Here is a 24,908-nt window from a genome sequence, read left to right on the forward strand (position 1 = left end):
CTACTGTATTGTTACAGATTCCTAACATAATAAATTATTTTATTGATTACTTTATACGAAATGTATAATAATTCTTCGGCCAGCTACATAATACGCACGGCGAGTACCCATCTAGTAAGATGCGTTTATCGCTATTGGTCCGGGTATTGCTATTTGTCACAAGCTTAATCGGTAAAATAAAATAAATAACATAAACATTTTATTTCAACATAGTACGTTAAATTTTACTCGGTATAACTAAGTGTCTTGTCTTATTTAACCCCGAAATTCTCTCGTATTCCCCCGTTTGGTAATTACCTGTCACTGATGGGTACTTTGTATCAGAGTTAAAAAATGTTTCATAGATACACGTAATAATATATATACACCTAATTTAGTTTGCGTGCGAATGGGCACAGATTTGAAACCGGAAATTTACACACAGATCTGGATTACATTTACTCAATTGTTATGAATAAACAAAAATCACCTAGATAATTCCTTGAATAAATGCCAATTATAGTCAGCCAGTAGAAACGATTTATCTACACACTTTTTTTGCAATTCTGCTGTTCACATCAATTGTGTTTAAAGAGTTCCTTGGGAGTTGGGACCCCATTATATCATCGCGATGACCTTTTTAATCCTTTCTTATGCTTAATTTAAAGTTTAAAATTTCTTTATATAACGTTTAAGCGAGTTATTAACAATACAGCTAAACCCATTGAAGTATATACTTAATTTTCCAAGCACTAGATAGTTTTACTCTGATTGGTATTTCCTATAAAATAGGTCAACTAAACTAAAAAGAAGAGCATAATAGTGTTTAAAAATTGGTAATTAATTTCAGAACTCCCGAAGAGCATATAGTAATGTATTATATTCATTTTAAAAGCAATAAGTGTAATTAAATTTAATCAAAAAAGCATATTTTTGAGAAATAGTATTTTCTCAAAATGTTTGATATAGATATTATTGTATAAAATGTGTAAATCACTCAGCAGTATTTTATTTCAAAATTTACATATCAATGTATTATTATGTATTTTTTTCGTTTTATCGTACTGTTGGTGTATAAAATATGTACAAATTCAAAATTATCGATTTATTAATAAGTTTAATTAATTTAAATAATATCTTACAAAAAAAGTATACAGGGTGATTTTTTTTTATCGTGAACCAGTTAATATCTCGAAAGTATTAGGAATTTTAAAATAATTTTTTTTTTTAAACTTTCTAGGTTTTACTATTTTACACTGTGTTACAATTTTGATAGTTTTAACTTTCTCCCTTCTTTGATAAAACACTATCAACTTTCGATTTTCAAATGTGGCAATACCTATTTTTGATAACGAAAATCTATAAACATACTGAAAAAAATAATTTTAACGTTTACAGAATTTAATTTGAGTAATCTGTTTGCGACTTATTAATGCCTAAATATTCGTTAAATTTACTGCTACTGGGCAATTTAACAAACCTAACAGTAAAAACCAAAAGTCAAAAGGAAATCATATCCCAATTTAACAATACCCATAAGTCGTAACGATCATAATCGATAATAACTAATAACTAATAAGTACAAAGGTCACGCGAATTGGACCTTAAATCTTATCACCACTCCCAGACGAACACATCTGTGATGTTAACCGAAATGTTTCATAACATGTGGTTATTTGTTGATAACCTGATAATTGATAACGCTTGTCACTTCATACTTCATAATTTTTATATGACAGTTAAAACTTAAAAAGCTTATAAATTATAATCTAAGACCGTGCTTAAAAGTTAAATTATATTAAAATACATAATATATAATTAATTCATTATTTCAATTAAGTTGTTTTTATAAGTCATGGTAGTTAGTGCGTTTAAATTTTTGTTAGCTAGTTCTTATCGTTTGGAAATGTTTGCATTCGTTTTAAACTGACATCAGAAGATGTAATTTCGATAATTTGGTATATTTAACTATTTACACTAAGACTTAAAAGGTACTCTATATCTCATAGAAAAATTATATTTTTATTCATTACCATCATTTAAAATTGGAGAATGTTATGTATAGTTTAATTATTTATCAATTTGTTAATGCCTTCAATGTCATATTTAATTATGATAGTATAACAATTTACTAAGGCATGATACATATCGAAGACTTCATAATACACCTATTATTGTATTTTTGTTTTTCTCTGATTGAAAAATTTTTTTATTTCTCTAAAAGTCATTCTTAAGATTTCAAACGTGACATTATTTTTTTTATTAAACTATATTCTCCATATTATTCATATTGTGTCATTGTGATGTCTGATGATATATTTTTACTTTAATGGTTTAATAAGGTTATTCATACAAAAGCAACTATTTTGAGAGCTTATGAATGCCTTATAATTATTTTCTACTAATTTGTTTAAACATTGGTCGCATTTAATAGTGTAATAAATATAGAAACCAATACAATGTAGAGGATGATTGAACTCATTTAAACCTTTGGCATGGACCAAAATTCTGCAAGTCTAAAATGGCAGTCATAATCATATTGTATTGAGAGTGTATAACTTGTTGCAAATAAAAGAATTGCGAGTGTTTTGAACAATTAGTTGGTACTTATATTAATATAACTTTTTAAAGACTTGTAGACTGTAGTTTATTTTACAAGGTTATTTGCACAAAACCAACTATTTTTACCCAATTTGAGCATATGAATACTTTAAAATACCTATTTTTTAAGAATTGGTTTAAAATTAGTTTCATTTAATAATGTAATAAATATAGCAAAATAGTAAATATTATACATATAATTTATTATTCGATTGAACCTATTGTACGAAAATGTTTACTAAGTTTAAATTAGGTATGAAGTATGTTTTTATTAGGCATTTAAAACTGCTAACTTTCATAAACTCTACATTTCTTTAGATACCTACCTATATTGGATATTAATGAATAATGAATTTGCTTTTAAATTTAGTTTACTCTGCATAATATCTTGATTCCTCGGTAATTTTAATATACTAATATTTATTAAATGGTTCAACAATTATTTGTCTTTATATTAGTGAATGTTGATCCTTGCTTATCAAAATTGTACACATTTCAAATCTATACATTAATTAATATTAAATTAAGAATTTAAAATTTGCTCTAAATCCAGACGGAAAATGCTTCTAAAAAATATCCAATCCCGGTCTAAAACCTAACCTTATTCACCACTCAGAATATATTACAATGATTTTTTACTGATGCAATTGATATATTTAAAATACTTGATAATTATGTTTGATATTATGATTGGGACTTTGATGTTGTTATAATTAATTTAAAAACTCATATTATAAAATTTATAATAATATAAAACTTTATTTTGCATATTATAAGGTTTCTACTTATTAGAGCAAAAAAATGTCATAAAAATCTAGTTTAAATTGCTTACACAAATGTGATGTATTTTACCAATGTTGTGTAAATATTGTGTGACTAGGAGAAATAGGTACAATTTTTTAAAAAAGAAAAGTTTGATAATACATTAATAATTATTAAATACATTTTTAAATAAATTCTATATTTAGGTATCTGTATATTAAGTTAATAAAGTTGTCGGAAAAGTATGAAATACAATTCCCATATTATACATAAAAATATTGCTGATTTGATAAAAGTATATTTTTAATTAAATTCAAGTTTGTTAACCAAAGTACAACATTAAAACACTATCAAAAAATATAATATGCATTGGAATAATTGGTTTAAACTTTAAATTTATATTTTAAATAATACACATAATTTAGTATTTACTTAAAACGTACTCTGTGGTTAAACGTTCAAAGAATAATAATTAATTAATAATTAATATTCGATATTTGATAATGGAAACTAACATTAACAATCAACCAATAACCACATGTTTTCAGAAACAGTTTACTGGCATTTATTATCGTTTATCTACTTAGGTACGTGATGGTGATAAGACCATATACCAGGAATCTGCAACCAGTGCTATATTATGTAACCATGATAGTAAATTGTAAAATTATTTTTATACTTTATATCTGATACAGCCGCGCTGCTGCTGGCTAGTCGTTCACTGACACTCGGTGTTCTGGTGGGAGTGATGATAGGATACTTTTTTTTTCTAATAGTATTGTTTATCTATGATATATCTTGTTATTATCGATTATGACCGTTATGGGTATTGTTAAATTGAGATAAAATTTCGCTTTGACTTCTGGTTTTTACTGTTGGGTTTGTTAAATTGCCGAGTAGCAGTAAATTGAACGAATATTTAAGCATTTATAAGTAGCGCAAACGGATTACTCAAATTAAATTCTGTAAACGTTAAAATTATTTTTTTTCAGTATGCTTATAGATTTTTGTGATAGTACAAACTTCTATTTGTTTCAAATAATAACCCCCCTTTTTTATTGTAAATTATTTGGATAATTTTTTTGAAAATGTATTGTCGTGCCTAATTCAAAATTTGAACGAGTAGGTTCTCTGCTGTTATTGAAATGTTAATTCTAAAGATAATATTCCTTAAGAATGATTTTACAAAAAAAAAAAATTGGAATATGTAATATTGTCTACTAGCCACTAGGTCTAGTATTTATTATACTTGCTCCATTTTTACAAATTATTAATATTAATTACGAAAATATTTAAACCCTTTGACCTCCATATCTTATATTATATCATCATGGACTTATATTATCACAATGTTAAATAACTCAAAAACGACTTGCATATAGATTCTGTTCCGTCAACATTTTTCAGAAATATTATTTACTTAATAGTTTACAGTAAAAAAGCAGGGTTCTTATTTGAAAAACAGAAGACATTATCTCCACTGAATACTCCTTAAGTAGTACAAAAAATCTCAACAGTTCAAAAATATGGTATTTACTCTATAAGTATAATTAAAAATTCCGAAAATCAGATGTCGAATAAATTCATTATTGTAAAAAAAAGGGGGAACAAGATTATTAGTGAACCAATTTTTATATAATATTATAATAAAGCATAACTAATGATTAAGTAATGTAATACCCGTACAGGTATACTTAAGAGGTTGTTTAAACTATATGATATCAAACATCAAAAAAGTATTAGGAAGTAACATTATTAATATTTTTTTATAAAAATTACAAGAATTGTAAGTACAACTATAAACGAATACCGAACCTATATAATGTTACACAATACAACTATAAATCTTTGCATTTTCTATCTAGAATCTACACGATGTAAATTATAGTACTTTTACGAGCTCCAAAGAAATATTTAAATAAATATAAGGACAAGAGAACAATGAAGGGATGAGACTGAAAAAAAGAGACTGAAAAATGTTTGCAATAAAAGTCGTTTTAAATCAAATAATTCATCATTAAAATGGGTGTCATGGTCTATAAAGGAATTCCTTAAATTAAAATTTCCCTACATCTATTGATTAAAATAAAATATAAATAAATATATTTTATCATTTCATTTTTAAATATTAATCAATTCATATTAGTATAATATTTTTTATAATATATGAAATTACCTATACTGAACGATAATGAGATAAATATGATTTACTTATATTTATTCAAATAGCTTTGTAGCGTAACTTTATAGTAGGCATACCACATAAGTTCCATTTGAATGTTATGTGCTTAATTATAAGTCCTCATTTATACAATCGTATTTAAATATTAATTTTATATTTTTTTTATAAACCAAGCAAAATGTACATACATATACATTTTTTTTTTATCGTTTTGAAGTGTTTCGCAACAGTCAATTGCATTAATAATAATAATACAAAATAGTTAATATGTTTTCATGCATGATAATATTATATTATAATACATGAACTGTTATTAAATAATTCAATTTAATCACATCACTCTTTTATAGAACTTTTTAATTTAATTAATTTCACTGAAATTGTAATTCAATATTTTTACTAGACTAAACTTAATTACTTAATTTGCTATCTGTACCGTACTTTTTGAAGTGTGTTTCATAATGTTCGCAATGAAAGAACTTACTATTAAAATTAATTTGAGATTATGAAATTGCATGTAGCCGTTAATACTGGTTACTTATTTTCCTACCGCTACCAGTTAACCGGTTAATAAAAATAGTACTTATTACATAGTTTTTTTTGTTCATTTGGTCATATTATAGGCATGTCAGTTGTATGCATACAACATTATAAATGAAAATATAATTTATATGTCCAACCAAATGCCGTAATAAGTATAATAATATAAGTTTAAAATGTTTTTATATCCATCAAACAACACCGGTTTATAGTATGCTGAATGCCTGAATACATAGGGTTCTATGAAAAACTCGAGGAAAAACTATAATAAAAATAATCGTTGACGTATAACATTACTTGAATTCTGAGCGAGTGCCGTGATGTATTATGTACCGTCAATTTACACGTGGACGGTTTAAGTAAATATTCTTGTAAGGAAACTCTTTCTGGAGTATTTTCCCAGTAAATTCCGTAAATATAATATGATAAATAATTTGTGTATAAAATACCGAGAATAATAGGTAAATCATATTTTGTTTATTAAATATAATATAATATCCGTATATGATAACTGTCAAATGCTGCCGGGTGCTTTCGCGAAATTTCATGAAGGCACTTTTAGAATTTTACACTGCAGTCACAAGTCCATATTATATACAGTATGCACGCAATATGGGCATTGTGTTGTCTGTTAGGTACAAAAATGTCCCCATGGGTGCCCGCTTTAGGTACTGGGGGGGGGGGCATGCCTTCTCCACTATTTTAATTAATATTAATTGTTTTATCACAAAAAAATAGTATAGTATGAGATGCATAATCAGAGATTTTTGACTTTGCTCCCAACCCTCGGCTTTAATTCCGCGGACGCCTTCATCAAATATATCTTTTCCCTTGAGCGTAAAATCGTGTTCATTTGTCGTTCAGTGATTATTGATTAATTAAACAACATGTTGATTTACTGTTTTTTTTCAAATTAATATATTCTGTTTCTCAGGAAATGATTCAAGTTTTTCATCAAATGTTCTTCCTTATATTGATCCTAAATAAATATTTTCATCCGGTGAGTTGTGTCCAAAATGGCAAGAATTTATTAGTTAGTTTAAGTCCTTCTAAACTCTAGAGTGTCCGCTGTCAGTGGTTCAAACCTTTTAAAGAAATTATGGACCGAAGGTAGTTTGGAACCTAGAGACCCCGCTGAGAGGGGCCTTTAATATTTTTACTCGTCAGTCTCGATTTAACTTTCCTTAGAGATAAGTTGTTTTACTGTTTAAGTTATTAGTTGTGTTAACTATTAATTGTTACAACGTTGATTTAACTTATTCACTAAAACAATAGTATTCATAACATTTTATGTAAATCTGTACATTACTTCTTCGCTATTATGTCTGCGTACGTCATAATTATCAATCAACCTCTTCCAAACAGTCAAAATGCAAATAAAAAAAATAAGTAAATAATAATAATCATTTGCATAATGAATTAAATTATTCATAAAACCTTTTAAAATGTGAATTGAATTACATTCCTATTAATTTATCTGTTATTGTTACCTATTGAAATTAATTTTAACACTAAAATTAGTAAAATTACGTTTCAAATAATATTACATTCGAGGCTTAAGCTGAATAATAGATTTATGGTGAAAGGTATTTATTGTATTAGTTATAGTTCCCCTGTTTCAAAATATTGTGAAATATTTTTACGAAAAATGTTAAATGGCTGTCGTTCTTTATTATAAAAGTATACCACGTGTGTCCACGCTGGTAGTTACTGGTTGTGGTCGCCATTACGATAATCAATAACAAATTAATATTTTATCGATAATGCCATAACGGTTCTGTAACAATTATAGACCATACCGTTTAAGTTATGATGTCGGAAGTGACGAAATTGCCTAAACATCGCGCCGGCTAATTATTATTAATATCGTAAATAACAACTGAATTAAACTAATTTCTAAAGAAATACCTTCACCATAGCTCGGTTTGGCGTATGCGTTTTATATTCTGTCGGTGAAAGTTCAGATTCAAATTTTTCGTAAATACCTACTAGATCCAATATAATATGTGTTTCATATTTTTTTAAACCTATTTTTAAGAATTATTTTCTTTAGTATAAACATTTTGATAAGTGAGAAAGTTGTTTGAATTTTGAATTTTAGGTAAGTACATCAACATTTTTAAAAAAACTATCCACTAAATAATTTACAAAAACAGGGGGTTCTCATTTGAAAAACAGAAGTTTGTATCGCAACAGCTAGGACACTCCCTAAGTACGAAAAATCTTAATATAATTTGAAAATATGGTTTTTATAATATATATTTAAGAATGTTAATAATCTGAATTTGAATAAATTAATTAATAAAGGAAAAGTTGGAGGTGAGCATGATTTGTGGAACACTTTGTATATAATTTATAAATATTATCAATGTCCACTATGTTATAATAGTATAAATAAATTTACTTTACAGAGGACCAACACTGTCGCAGAATTCAAATTTATGAGTAATATATTATAAGGTTTGTCATAAGTTTTTTATTTTTCAATTTTAAAGTGACGCATGTACAAATTAGTACATATTAGTTATTTAGAAAAAAAAACCTTAACACGAGAGGACACAGCATATCTATTCATTTGACGTGGGATTAATTAAATATCGATCCAGAGTCCAGCTCACATAGTGTTGTCACTGGGTCAACATTTAGTTTTTCATTTTATGCGTGTCTTAGGCAAAGATATTATATTTTCTTTAATACCTAGTCAAATTGATAAATTGTTAAACTTGGTTTTTAAATTTAATCAAAAAGTGATTTTAATCTCACGATGGTTTAAGTTTTTCTATAAACACAACAAAATAATAATTTTTAGGGGGGTGGAGTGGCTGAGCGGACTACGGCGTCGGTTTCGACGCGTACCGTCGCAGGTTCGAAACTCGACCACGGGCGGCTCCTCTCTCTGGGTAGACAACCCGCCAGGGTATGGCAGAAACCTACGGGTGCCCAATTTGAAATTCTGCCAAAACCAAACACACGTGTTTACCAAAAACTTACAGAATCCTTCTCCACAATTGAAAAAACCACCCATAGGACTAAGTGTACCGTTACAATAGTTACAACCGTAACTTCCACAATAGCTAATGATCATAGTATTAGATAATATATAGAGCCCCTATAAAACCAATAAAAAAAAATAATTATAATATAATAATAATTTTGCATTTTTGTGCAATGAAATCTTTAATATTTACAAGCTGCATAGATTATAATAATATGAAAAAATATGTCGTGATATTTAAGATAATTAGATAGAACTTATTAATGAAACAGTGGTGGTGGGGTACATGAGTTAGGTATTTGCTCGAAGGCTCACCGTAAATGTTTATCAACTTACTATAGACAAAGTTATGTGCGTAATATAAAAACGATTTAGATTATCGAGTACAGTGTCGAATATAATATTATGATGAGATATTTAATGCCTACGATTAACTACAGTATTATAATAATATCATCTGATTACCGCAATACAAAATTTATCAATTCAGTATTGTATTATAAGTGAACATTTTACTTGGGTAACGAATATAGTTCAATAGCCGACAACAGTACATTTGTTAACGAATTGAGATAGCATATCATTATCTAAACCATATTTTATACGTACAGTAAAAATAATGATTAATATTGCGGGTGGAAAAAAATAATTAAATTAGATCTTTAGTCATTCCAGGACGAACTTTGGTGATACCCTCCTCTCTTATAGTCGCTGCTGCTAAAATATTTCATATCACGTATTCAATTTGACTAGTTAAAACCGGTCGAAAAATACATGATTTATAGAAATAATCACAGCCGATACATGCCATAGGCTTTCAGCGTTTCATAAATCAAAAACTATTTTGCCGATTAGTTTGGAAATTGCACACGCATACGCGCATAAATAAAATTTAATTATCCAAGTTTCGTATTTTATTGTTTTCAATCTTTAGCCAAACTTACAAAAAGTGGCTGGCTGTAGAAGGGAAGAAACAACAATGTTCAAAACTAACGCCTTCCAATTAGATGGTTTCTATAAATATGATGTTATCGAGATTTTTAATACAAATTTACGATTTATTTTGCGGGATAAGAAATAATCAATCGATTTTCTGAAAAAGGCTAGTTGGTTTTTCATGTATTAAACTTGACCAGAGAACGCGTCTCGCCAATTAATGAATGAAAAAAAACTATTTATCTTATTTAGTTTATATTTATTGTTCAATTGCTCAATTATTGAAGCAAAAAAAGCATTAAAGGCAGAGCATATTATTGATTTAATATTTTTACGCGATTTTCCGAGCCACGATGATTTATTACGTAATAAATACTATATGCTATCGTATTTGATTTTTTAAACTGATATCGTAATTTATATATTTTACTAATAAATAAATAAATTTTTTTGTACGATTTTTGGAGACGGCTATTTGTCAATTTTAAAAATAATAAAGCAATGGCCTAATGGTCCACCCAAACCATGCCTTTATTTATGTGAATATTATGTAAATTACCATTTCTTTTTTATTTTATTGTATATGTATCGAGAAAATCAGTCATTTATTGATTATTATTTGGTTAAAAGAATTATCGGATATAAATGAGTTGCCATATTCGATTAGTAAATGATTTATTCATATAAATCAACAAATCTACTTCATTTTTTTACTGATTTGAAAACTTCCTTAGCATGGAAGTGTTTCGTGAAACGGGTGTAATGCAATGCTATACCAAATCGTTTAAATTTTTAATAAATTATATTTATACCTTTTCTTGTATGTTTTCATAAATCATTATAAATTTCGTACATAAATTATTCTGTTGTAATAATTACAGTAAATATGAATAAAAATTGTCTTTATACTATAGTATTATGTACGAGTATATTATATTATGTACTACCGCTAAGGTAGAATTTTCATTGAATGCAATATTCTGAAAAAATTCACGACGATACATTATTATGTTTTTTTCTTTACAGCAAAATATTTTTCTTTCATTGAGAATAGTCAAATGTCATTTATGTCGAACAAAATAAGGGTGAGTTATGCAATTGCATATAGCAAAATGTATATAAAAATCATATACGTTTACTTAAGGGGTAAACCTCAACGGTCCGGTCGTTTCAAGGATTTAAATTTAAGGATTTTTAAAAGGAAAGGTTATACGATTTGCACCTAACCACAATAAACGGGTATGCGGTATACAGAGTGAATTCACTTGTTTCCCCTTGTTAACGTCTGAATGCTGTAAATTTGTAGAACAAAAACACTACGGCACGTTGTATACAAAGCAGTATCATAGGTATGTAAAAAATATGCACATTGCACATGAATACAATACTCACTTCACTGAAAACACTTAGTAAAAGTATTTTATTTTTGTTGTTGTTTTTTTCCACCCCCGGCTAAGAGGATTCATTCAAACCTTAATATTCAAGAAATATAATAAAGACAAATATAATAATATACAGATCTTGTAACATATGCGGGGTAACGTACTTAATGTAATATTTTATACGATACAACAAATATAATATATTTTTATAGTATTCTACTATAACTTTACTATTATAGTAGAAAACAAAAAAAATAAACGTAATTTCTACTTTACAGTCTGAATATTATGTACATTTTATAATGTTCAATATGAAAGAATAATGACTTAGAACTCCATTTTTTTTTTGATTTTGGGATTATTTTTGAATTAAATTAAGAAAAAAAAAGGTGGATAAGTGGATGTCGCTCTGCTGTACAGTAGGTTACAAGTGGGTCACTGTAATGGATGGTGTTAAATTTGAATTCAATGATATAATATCATTGTATAAGAAAAACGATTCTGAACGAAAACGGTCAGTCAGCCTATGATAGGAGGCTATGAAATAACTATATTTGATGATATTAATGTGAATAAAGTAATTTATATATAACCTATTTACGTGGAGACTTGTTTTAAATTTTCAATCCTTAGCCATAAAAGTTAAACATTTTATACATTTTTAACTACTAAATAATTAATAAATTATAAATTTGATAAATGTTGTCAAAATTTGAACTTTAAATGCTTATAAAAAAAAATTGTGCATATGTATTTTTAATATTTTTCAACTGCTATTAAAACGATATATCAGGAGTCTTATATTAAATTTTCACGCTTTTTTACCCAACAAATAAAAATTTATTGATATTCATAGAAAAAAAAACTAAAAAAATTGAAAACTGACAATGTCCGTAAACAGCTCAAAAAGAGTCAAAATATTTTCAACATTTTATGGTGTATAGAAAATGCTAATATCAACATTCAGTGAAATTTTCAAGTATCTACAGTCATTCGTTTTTTAATTACAATAAAATAAGAAAATTGTTACATGAGAAATCGAGTAAATATCAAATGTTGTAAAAATATAAATTTCAGACGCTCATAAAAATTTAATTTAAGTTTCTTCTAGACATTTTTTTTTTGATAAAGGTAGACGAACTTATGAGTAATCTTATATTACATTTTCAAATCTTAGATTTAAAAAGAAAAATTTTTATGAATTCTCAACTCAAAATAATTTGCTATTTTTCGTGATTTTTCCGTATTTTGTCAAAATTTGAACTTTAAATGCTTATAAATAAAAACTGTGACTAAGGATTTTTAATTTTTTTCATCTGCCTTTGAAACAATAACCTAGGAGCCTTCTATTAAATTTTCAAGCTTTTTTACTCAACAGATAAAATTTTATTGATATTTATAGAAAAAAAAACTAAAAAAATTGAAAACTGACAATGGCCGTAAACAGCTCAATAAGAGTCAAAATATTTTGTAAATTTTATGGTGTATAGAAAATGCTAATATCAACATTCAGTGAAATTTTCAAGTATCTACAGTCATTCGTTTTTTAATTACAACAAAATAAGAAAATCGTTACATGAGATATCAAATGACTATCAAATGTTGTAAAAATATGAATTTCAAACGCTCATAAAAATTTAATTTGACTTTCTTGTGGACATATTTTTTTTTTGATAAAGGTAGACAAACTTATGGATAATCTTGTATTACATTTTCAAATCTTAGATTTAAAAAGAAACATTTTTATGAATTCTCAACTCAAAATAATTTGCTAATTTTCGTGATTTTTCCGTATTTTGTCAAAATTTGAACTTTAAATGCTTATAAATAAAAACTGTGACTAAGGATTTTTATTTTTTTTCATCTGCCTTTGAAACAATAACCTAGGAGCCTTCTATTAAATTTTTAAGCTTTTTTACTCAACAGATAAAATTTTATTGATATTTATAAAAAAAAAAAACTAAAAAAATTGAAAACTGACTATGTCCGTAAACAGCCCAAAATGTTTATATTAGCATTTTCTATACACCATAAAATTTACAAAATATTTTGACTCTTATTGAGCTGTTTACGGCCATTGTCAGTTTTCAATTTTTTTAGTTTTTTTTTCTATAAATATCAATAAAATTTTATCTGTTGAGTAAAAAAGCTTGAAAATTTAATAGAAGGCTCCTAGGTTATTGTTTCAAAGGCAGATGAAAAAAATTAAAAATCCTTAGTCACAGTTTTTATTTATAAGCATTTAAAGTTCAAATTTTGACAAAATACGGAAAAATCACGAAAAATAGCAAATTATTTTGAGTTGAGAATTCATAAAAATTTTTCTTTTTAAATCTAAGATTTGAAAATGTAATATAAGATTACTCATAAGTTCGTCTACCTTTATCAAAAAAAAAATGTCTAGAAGAAACTTAAATTAAATTTTTATGAGCGTCTGAAATTTATATTTTTACAACATTTGATATTTACTCGATTTCTCATGTAACAATTTTCTTATTTTATTGTAATTAAAAAACGAATGACTGTAGATACTTGATAATTTCACTGAATGTTTATATTAGCATTTTCTATACACCATAAAATGTTGAAAATATTTTGACTCTTTTTGAGCTGTTTACGGACATTGTCAGTTTTCAATTTTTTTAGTTTTTTTTTCTATAAATATCAATAAATTTTTATTTGTTGGGTAAAAAAGCGTGAAAATTTAATATAAGACTCCTGATATATCGTTTTAATAGCAGTTGAAAAATATTAAAAATACATATGCACAATTTTTTTTTATAAGCATTTAAAGTTCAAATTTTGACAACATTTATCAAATTAATAATTTATTAATTATTTTGTGGTTCAAAATTTATAAATTTTTATCTTTTATGGCTAAGGATTGAAAGTTTAAAACAAGGCTCCACGTAAATAGGTTATATATAAATTACTTGATTCACAATAATATCATCAAATATACTTGGTAAAATCATAGGCTGACTGACCGTTTTCGCTCAGAATCGTTTTTCTTATACAATGATATTATATCATTGAATTCAAATTTAACACCATCCATTACAGTAACCCACTTGTAACCTACTGTACAGCAGAGTGACATCCACTTATCCACCTTTTTTTAATTCGTGTCTGTGTACACGATAAGTAGTCAAAATATTACTACGATTTTAAACTTCAGTATCTTTTACGGTGGGATTGTGAGTCTAGTGAATGCATTCTGGAGGTCAACATTTTAAATTCCCAGTAGTTTTCAAAAGCACCTGGGAAAAAAATTAAGGAAAAAAGGGATTTTTTGCACAAACCCGATTTTGGTTTTTAGTAAAACTTTTTTAAAATTACCATAGATACATGAATTTTTCAATGAATGTTTATATAATTAATTTTTATGCATCACCGTACAAGTTTAGAAATATTGTGACATTTCGAGTGTTCGTAAGGTTTTTTAAAATATTGTCGATAGAATATTTTATGGTCGATCAAACAACTTGAAAATATAATACAACATTCCATATAAGTTGTTAGTAGAAATTTAAAAAAAAGTTGAGCGTAAATCTGAAATAAATTATAAATATTAATTATAGGTACTATAGCAAAATTTTTTTTCATAATCATTTTAAGTTCAAATGTTGACAACATTTATCATATTGAAAATTTATAAATTATTTTTCAGTTACAATTTTATAAATTGCTCAATTTTTATACCTAAGGATTAAAATTTTAAAATAAGGTACCACGTGAGTAGTACTGTAACCAAAAATCTAGTAAATATATAAACACAGTTTTTTTTATAGTTATTTGAAGTTCAATTTTTGACAAAATTATATATTTAAACGAAGAAGAACGATTTTTAAGAAAAAACTTACCTGATTATTTTATACGTTTACAATATTATTATTTTATTGTATTTTAATATTGTAATATTATTTTATTATATGAAACAGAAAACCGGGTATAGTTTTTGCTAGCATTACCGAATCGTTAGAAATCCATTAGCGTGAATTATACAAACAGAACAAATCTTAATAAACTCGCCAAACACCCGACTTGAGTTCATTGGAGCAGACAGATGTTTAATAGATACCTATACTTATAGATACTCTAAAACTTTGAAAAAAATAAATAAAATTGATAATTACACGAAAAAACTTTGAAAAAAAAATATTTTATAATTGTATAACGAGTAATGACTATACACAAGTAAATACATTTTAAAGGAAATCATTTATTAGAAAAAAAATCTTAGTAAGAATAAAGTATACCATTAAATGAATAGAATAATTAATACTATTGGTAAATTTTGCTTTTGAAAAAAATAGTGTGTACCTTTTACCTATATAATTAAGATACAATAATATGTGAAAATATGTTCTTTATATGTAAATACCAACTTCACCTACTCTAAACTAATTGACAAGTTCCATGCCTATTTCAATTTCAGTATAGTATTTTCAAAATGTATTCTCGGTATAATATAAAACAAATAACCTACCTCAGTATTTGTGATCCACTTCAACGATTTGTGATACATTATATAATAATTTCACTAAGCAAATTATTAAATTATTCATTTGTATACACACATTAAAAATATTAGTTTTCAATTGGTAAAATCATTACAATCGTTCAAACGTAAAAAACTCAGAAACACTATTATTTCTAACATGAGACAGTGTTGTACCTAATAGGTACCTATACCCACTAGATTTGTGAATAAAAACATAATATAATCAACTATTATGAGTGTACGATCAATATTAAATACTTTTAACCAGTTATTTTTGATCTGCGGTTTAGGTTGTATCAAATACAATCAAAGCAATCTAAATACGACAATGATGTTTTATATCTGGCGATGTACAATAATTTGTTGTGGATTCAAAACATTTTATGACGCAAACTGCTATTGGGTAAACTATATTATATTTAATTTGATTTGAATTGTTTCATACCATAATACAAATTACATTATTCACACATACAGGGTGTCCCGTGAGGATATACCCATTAACCGTAAAAGGGGACTTGCCGCCCGGGAAAAAAACAGAATTTCGTCGTTTACCTATTAACTAAATCAATTATTAAAAATCATGAGATTAACGAAAATAAAATGTTGAATAGTCAAAGTAACAGATTTAATGGCTCTTGGTATATTTCTAAACGTAATTCAAACTACTGTCTAAACTTTCCTGATAACTCTAAGAAGAATATCTCTGAAATGTTCGTTAAAATCGGTAGTTGTTTTTGAATTTAGGCAACAAACATAATAATATAGAAGAATAATTTTATAAATAATCTCTCATTGTGCTCTCACTCTTTCCACCGTGAATCCCAAATCCTTGTTTGAGCACTTCACTCAAATTCAAATTTCGGAAATTCCTTTCTTATTGCACATCTATAGATCATTTGAGGAACCACTAAAATTCTAAATTGTAAGTTCGTAAGTGTTGTAGTTTTTGTAGCGATGAGTGAGTGAGTGAGTAAGTGAGTGGTGTTTATATAATATATGACTTATATATAATTAATAATTGTTGGTCTTAAACAATAAGAGAATAATTTATATTGAACATACACGAGTGGAGTGGTATTATTAGTTTGATAACGTTATGCCAGGTTACATAGAAAAAATCAATTGAATGAATCACTTAAATTCAATGGATCAGTCGTGGCCAGTGGGCCACGAAATCATGTTTAAGGGATCATTAACTCACTATGTTGATTGATTAAATGTTTAGTGATTATTATAGGTTCATGGAATCTGATATAATTGGTTATATTGTTCTATTTTTATATTATTTAACATATTAATTTATAATGTTTTGTACTATGTAATAATATGGATTAACAATAAAGTAAAATTATATTTTACAGGCCACACGATTTGATAACGACATATTCGACATTACTTCGTTTGTAATGATTTGTTTTTATGAGACGATATACATTGGGCGAATCTTATCCAATGTGTGGCGGCTATTTTTAGATAATAAACTATCTGTGGTATTGATTAGACTTGAAGGAATTCATGACAAATTGATACGTCTGAATGTGGTCAGGCCGATGAAAGTTAAAATGCATTGGCTTTTAAGTTTTGGCATTCTTGTCCATTTTATAGCTTTCAATATGCGTACAATGTACTGGATTATAATTCAATTAAGATTCCCAAACATGATTATATTAACTCCGGTAACCATCAACATATGAAAATATTTTTATAATAATTATATTTATATATTATGTTAAGGTGAATGTGACATTCGACAACATTTCTGGTGAATATAAATTTCTATTAGATGTATTATAGACATTTACTGTTAAATCAAAAACACTATCTGTTTTTGGTTAATGTTGAAATTTTATAAAAAAATATTTATAAACTCAAAAAAGAACTTTTATATTAATATAAAGTATAAACTATAAATTTATATCAAATCTAGCTGACCCTCGTGCCCGTAAAAAATCGCAATCGGATGAATATTTTAGGAATACATAAAGGGCCAAGGTAGATAGGTAGAAGAATTGTTTGTCTTTAATATATATTTTGTATAGATTAACTATTAATTAACAATAAATTATTTCATTTTATTTTATAAATTACTTGTTGCAGCAAGATAAACTCTTATGATACTTTGAGTTACATAGAAGGCCTGAGGATCAAGCACTACATGTCTACATTTATTTAATACACATTTTGTCTTACGAGTTACATATTCTTCTAGTATTCTCAAATATCCTGTTCGGTTAGGTTAGGTACTAGCTTATACTAGCTTATATTATACTTATAGTTATAGTAGCTAATAATCTCTCACGAGTCTCTCTAACATCCATACAGATAAACATTGATAAGCAATAACAGAACAACTGCTAATTATCATAATAAATTATTATGAAAATCAAAGTTACTAATTCTAACATTCACCAAAACTCAATTGTGAATGTCGACACTCACTGATAATCGTTATGAATTTTGAAATTTAACGTTGACTGTTGGTATATTTTTTATATTCATTCAAAATGTTAACATTCACTAAAAACAGCAGTAAATGTCAACATTCACCAAATTTCCAAATGTCAATATTCATCTTAACATAAACATGACAAAAAATAAATTGTTCGTTCTTTATTTCTCAATAATATCTTTGTCTTAACTATAATTTTTAAACACATTAAGTTGAAATTCGCTAATATCATTTAAATATTTTTTTTAGATCGCTGGGTTGATTTCAAATATTTGTGCATGCGTTGCGTTTTATGAATACATGTTACTTATATCATACATAAAGTGGATGGTGTACATAATAAATGAACAAATTCCGAAAAATATATCCACCATTAGTACCTTCAGGGACTTGTATTTGGAAGTTATGGAATGTTTGAACGATATAAATATATCAATATACGGTTTGCCGGCCATAGTGAGTTATATTGGAGCAAATGTTGGTGTTATCTTCGTACTATTGTTCTATAAAGTTATATTTGCTGAAAACTACGAAGTTAGAGATGTTGGTCTTGTAACCATCGAAATTGTAACAATAACTATAAGAACAATCAGTATTATACTTTTATATGGAATTGGTCACGCCACGGAAAAAGAGGTTTTTATAATAAAATATTAGATTTATACGATGAAATTCTTCAAAAAAAAATTAAAATAATATATGTGCGTGTTGCAAATACGCATGGCTGAAGTTATACTTCTTTTACAGTTGTGTGTTGATGAAAAATGAGTGTGTCCGATAAAAAATATTAACAATAAACTATTTAGACTTCTTCAATGATATTCCGAATTATCGACATCACTAAATAACTAATAAATAAATAATTAGACAAATACGATTATCGATATCTAAATTTCCGAAAAAAAAATTCATGATATTGATAATGTTGAAGAAGCCTAATTAATATGATTAATAAACAATAAACAATAATACTTAATATTATAAAAAATAAACACGGATACTGTAAAAATGTTGATGCTAACTACTGCGTACGGAACAGCTATCAGCAACGATTACGCTCAAATCTGTCGTGACGGTCTTTTTTTTTTTTGTTACCCACCATAAAGAAGTATAGCTTCAAAAATCTCAACCATATTTATCATTAAGACAATAATAGAAACATAATACTTGAAGACTTTATTATTAAGACTAATATTACTTAAAAGTTAAATTATAATAATACTAGCTGATCCCGCGCACTTCGTTGCCCGTAAAAAATGACAAATCTTAAAAAAATTGTGATTATTCAACTCTTTTTGGGTGTAACTCGTTGCAGTAAGTGCAACTCAGACACTTTGGTAGGCAATCCGACTATGTTGGATCACGGACAATGTGCGACAGCATTTCAAGTAGGCAATCCACCTGCGGTGGATTGCAGACACGCCAATCAGCGGCTATAAGTGCAACTCAGCCATCTTTGTAGGCAATGCGTGAAAATTCGATTTGATGCATGCTTATGTGTACCTGATCTGCCTGATAACCAATGGCAACCAATAAAATAATAAATACTAATTTCTACTATTTATTTCTCCTATAACCCATAGAGCAACCATTTATAAACAAAAATGTCCAACGTAAATCTCAAAATTCCTGTTTGAGCACCTCATCGGGTTGGGTTTACCGGGTAAAATTGCGAATCCAAACCATCCAGAGAACCACTCAAACATTCACAAAAAATTTCATCATCATCGGCCCAGGTGTTTTCAATTGATTAATTACTATACATATTTCACACCATTTTTATATATATAGATACATTATATAAAAAATGATATATTATATACGATACAAATTCAAAAGCTACTTAATAAATTGCATTATTTCCACTTAACCATACCATGGACTTTGAACCAAATTAATTACTTAGAATATCTACCTTCAATATGTTGTACCTAATACCTATACGTTAAGTAAACAAAATACGAATATATATTTTTATTTATTTTTGACTTAACGCTAAACAGTTAACAGTAATTATAATATAATGTATTTATGTTTACTTATCATTATTAACTTATTATTATAAGAAACTTATATAATGTGTTTTTAAAACTAAGACATTTGAGTAGGTAACAAAAAAAATAATATAAGTGTATATATATTGTAGTGGTTCACTTATTAGTTATTATAATGTCTAATGATAAGTTTAAGAATATAATTTAATTTTTAATAAAATAATCCCAATACTATGATAATTCAGAGATTATACCTATATTAAAAACGAATTGTACGAATTGTTTTCCGATATTTTATCATAATTAACAATATTGATTTAATTCGTGATAGGATTATTACACGTTTCATACATCATAGTTTGAAGTAAATGTCAAACTTAGACTTTAAATACTAAAATTAAAAATTAAATTAGAAAAATATTTCGGTAAAATACGATTGAGAACGTTCGATATTTTATTTTTTTTCCAACGTTGCCAAATTTAATCTAATGATAATTTGTTGATATTGAATTAGCAATATATTATGTTAATTGTTATTAAAATTCTAACTGAAACTCCAACAGAAACAATATTAAAAATAGCTATGATAGGGTACTAAGACTAATATGTCTATGCCCTATGGCAAAAGCCAATAGGTTAAGTAGATTTGGGGTCTTAGATGATCTAAAAATATTAGTAATTACTAATGATCTATGAATATAAATAATTTGTAAAAATGATTGAAGTGTAACAAATATTACCTACATTAAAATATGTCATATAGTTTATATTTGTGTAAAACCATATTTAAGGATTATTATCCTTATAGTATGAATATTTTAATTGTTTTAACAATTATTAATTGATGACTTTTTTTCAAGAATATTTATTTTATGCATACGGGCATGAATCAATAGCCAAATAAATGATATGGCAACGTTGCACGTAAATTCATTCTCAATCGTATTCTTTTTTGGGTTTTTTTGGGTTCAGTGGTAAGTTCTTTGTTATTTTTAAGTGTTCTCAATCGTTCGGCCAAAAAGGTATAACGTTCTCGATCGTTCGATAGCCAAATATTTTACATTTTATCTAGTTTAGGTATCTAATTTTATTTTCTCGGAACAATTCATATCTACACGCCGATAAAACACACACAAAAAAAAAGGTCAGGTTGCAGGTAGCTTGAAACCCAACTGTCGCCGTGCCACATATAGGTATACAATTTACACGTTTATTTTAATTATTCATAATAATTAATAACTAATTATTTATTCACTTTATCGGACTAAATTTATACTATATGACACTCACAAAGAATGTAGCTTTATATTGGTGAAAGAATTTTTGAAATCGGTTCAGTAGTTCCAGAGATTACCCTCAACAACGTAAACTAACAACACCTCTTTTATATAATAAGTATAGATTATAATAATATATATTTTATATAGGTCGATCTAATTTTTAACATTTAAAGTAAAAAATAATTATACAGTAAATGATTCAAATTTAAAAGTAAAAAAATATAATTTAAATTATTAATTCATTATTTTTAAACTTATTTTTTTCATTTTCAGATAAACCGAATGAGTCTTGTTTTACAACAACGGTCTATAATAGAAAGAAACCCTAGAATAAAACGTCAGGTATAATTCATTAAATTTATTTTTTTTGTAATACTATATAATATTAAGTTTCTAACTATACTTACTTAATTGGCTATGCCATGTCTTAAATAATTTATTTATTTGAGATTATTATTTTTATTACTATTTAGATCAAATTTTTTATCCTACGAAATTGTCACGAGCAGTTTCATTTTAAGTTGTATGGAATATTGGAGATTAATCCAACGCAACTACTTATTTTATCAAACAAAGCATTTGCTTACTTAGTTATTCAAATTCTATTCAAATTGAATAAAAATAAAAATCAATAATTTAATTGTATTTTGTAATATAAAATATTTCTAATCAAATAAGAACACGGGATAACAATTAATAACGATGGGCCATACGGTATGTGAGATGATTCAATATACTTATACATACACATTAGACGTTTATACTTGATATACGCATTTATTATACACTACACGTGACACATAGAACACATGAATTACAATCCACAGCCTTCCCTAAACAGAAGCCCTGTAAAAACAACACAATAAACTACCAGTCGAACCTTTGTCACACCGCACAAAATAAAATCATACACACATCATTGTAACGTTACGTTTAAGCGACACACATCGAGGGACGAAGATGATGGAATTTCACCAAAATGGTCCTATATAATAGGTAATAGGAAAAAAAATCCCCAGACTACGATATTACTCACAACCACATGCAACATGAACAAATATTTTTTAAACGTTAATTAGCATCTATAATTACCATTTACCACATTATTAATATTTAATTACAAATACTATATTATATTATATTATGTTATTATAAAAAATATATATTATAAATAAAATTTTGTTTTAAATTACGATAATATATTATGTGTAATATGCCTCGTGCCTACATTTAATAAATTATTGTTTGATAATTATTATTATTATTACCTATATTTTGTATAATATTTTTGTATACTATGTTTTTAATAGTGATGGGCACTATCGAATAGTCACTATCGAACTATTCGATAGTAGTTCACTATTCGAACTATTCGATAGTCATTCCAAAACTATTCGAATAGTTAAAACATTCGAATAGTCACGATATATTCGATAGTTTTAAAACTATTCGAATAGTTATTCATTCGAATAGTTCGAATAGTCGAATAGTCGAATAGTTCGAATAGTCGAATAGTTCGAATAGTCGAATAGTTCGAATAGTCGAATAGTTTATTCATTCGAATAGTTGAATAGTTCGAATAGTTTTTATTCATTCGAATAGTTCGAATAGTTCGAATAGTCGAATAGTTCGAATAGTCGAATAGTACGAATAGTTTCTTTTTAGAGTTTTAGACCATTACATTTTTTTTCATTGTTTTTTTTCTAAGTGAATTTAGAATTATCAAATAAAAAATTCGTAATAGAGTATTTACTATTTACTATTTAAACAAATATGAAGTAATATAATCATGTTATATTAAAATATAAGTTTATCCACATTATCTGGTAATAATCTATTTTAATTGAAACTTATTCGAACTATTCGATAGTACTATTCGAATATTATTCCGAATTATTCGATAGTGCTATTCGAATATTATTCCGAACTATTCGATAGTGCTATTCGAATAGTCTTCCGAACTATTCGATAGTACTATTCGAATAGTCTTCCGAACTATTCGATAGTTTATCAACCTATTCGATAGTTTTTATTTAAAAACTATTATTCGGTTATGTAAAAAACATTCGAATAGATATTCGATAGTTTATTCAAACTATCGAATACTATTTGATAGTGTAAACTATTCGGTAGTGCCCATCACTAGTTTTTAACTTTAATATTTGACGTATCGATCATTCGAAATATTTTTATATGCTATATTTGTGAAGTTGTTAAATTAATTAAGTTGAATTACACATAATAATTAAAATAAAATATTATTTATAATGTATAATTTTTTTAATAATATAATATAATTTAATATACGTATTTGTAATTGAATATTAATAATGTGGTAAATGATAATTATAGATACTAATTAACGTTTGAAAAATATTTGTTCATGTTGCATGTGGTTGTGAGTGATATTGTAATCTGAGGATTTTTTTCCTTGGGATTTTTTTTCCGGGATTCATATAATAATATGTGACAAAATCGACACAGACCCCTCTCCATCGGTAAGGTGCTTCAAGACCCAACGTCCGCGCCAGTATGCATGTATATCTTTGGCATTTAAACAAATGCATTCAGACTTGTACCAATGTATAGTGGATTATTCGAACATCCGGTATGATCTTTTGTTTACTTATCTTGTACTACTGACCAAATCAAATTGTTAATTATTTCATTTTAAAGAATATAATTAGATATTAACATAAGATATTTAACTTTTATAGCTAAGGATTAAAAATTTAAAAAAAGTTCCATGTGAGTATAGTTAATTCTGTAATCTGTAACCATAAAATCTAAACAATATATTAACACAGTTTTTGTTTTGTAGTTATTTTAAGTTCAAGTTTAGACGAAATCACATACTAAATAACCAAGAATAACGATTTTAGTTATTGTGTTGTAATTTAAAAATATTATCTGTGGGTACTTGAAACTTCTCAAGTATATTATTATATATAAACATTAAAATATGATAATGTGCAAGTAATATTAATTCAACTTACCGGCTACCTAACCTAACCTAACCGTATTACTAATCCCGATATGGATATAATATAAAATATTCTAGGCTGACAAACCGTCTCCACTTAGAATCGTTTTTCATATACAATGATATTATATTTTCATTGAATTCAAATCTGTGGCTTAGTACAAGAGGGAACAATGTCATATTTTGACAGTGTTCAGGAATTAAAAATATTAAAATGGCCAATTTTAAAAATGTATATAAATATCTTAAATTGTATGTAGGAACTCTAATAATGCTGTTACCTAATTACATTTGTTTTTATTTCATTGTACGGCTCTC

The 24,908-nt window shown here is 26.5% G+C and overlaps 2 protein-coding genes across 3 annotated transcripts in view; one reads left to right on the plus strand and one right to left on the minus strand.

The window, feature by feature from the left end:
- Positions 1-24,908, minus strand: part of LOC132948234 (GTPase-activating Rap/Ran-GAP domain-like protein 3) — a 385,560-nt gene that overhangs the window by 142,864 nt on the left and 217,788 nt on the right. The window lies entirely within an intron of this gene.
- Positions 16,114-22,242, plus strand: LOC132948235 (uncharacterized). Its single transcript, XM_061018623.1, has 5 exons — positions 16,114-16,284; positions 17,246-17,560; positions 18,583-18,969; positions 21,881-21,949; positions 22,081-22,242. The coding sequence occupies exons 1-5, from the start codon at positions 16,114-16,116 to the stop codon at positions 22,240-22,242; spliced, it is 1,104 nt and encodes a 367-aa protein (XP_060874606.1).

Source organism: Metopolophium dirhodum, chromosome 7 (genome assembly GCF_019925205.1).
Source record: "Metopolophium dirhodum isolate CAU chromosome 7, ASM1992520v1, whole genome shotgun sequence".
Classification (NCBI taxonomy): domain Eukaryota; kingdom Metazoa; phylum Arthropoda; class Insecta; order Hemiptera; family Aphididae; genus Metopolophium; species Metopolophium dirhodum.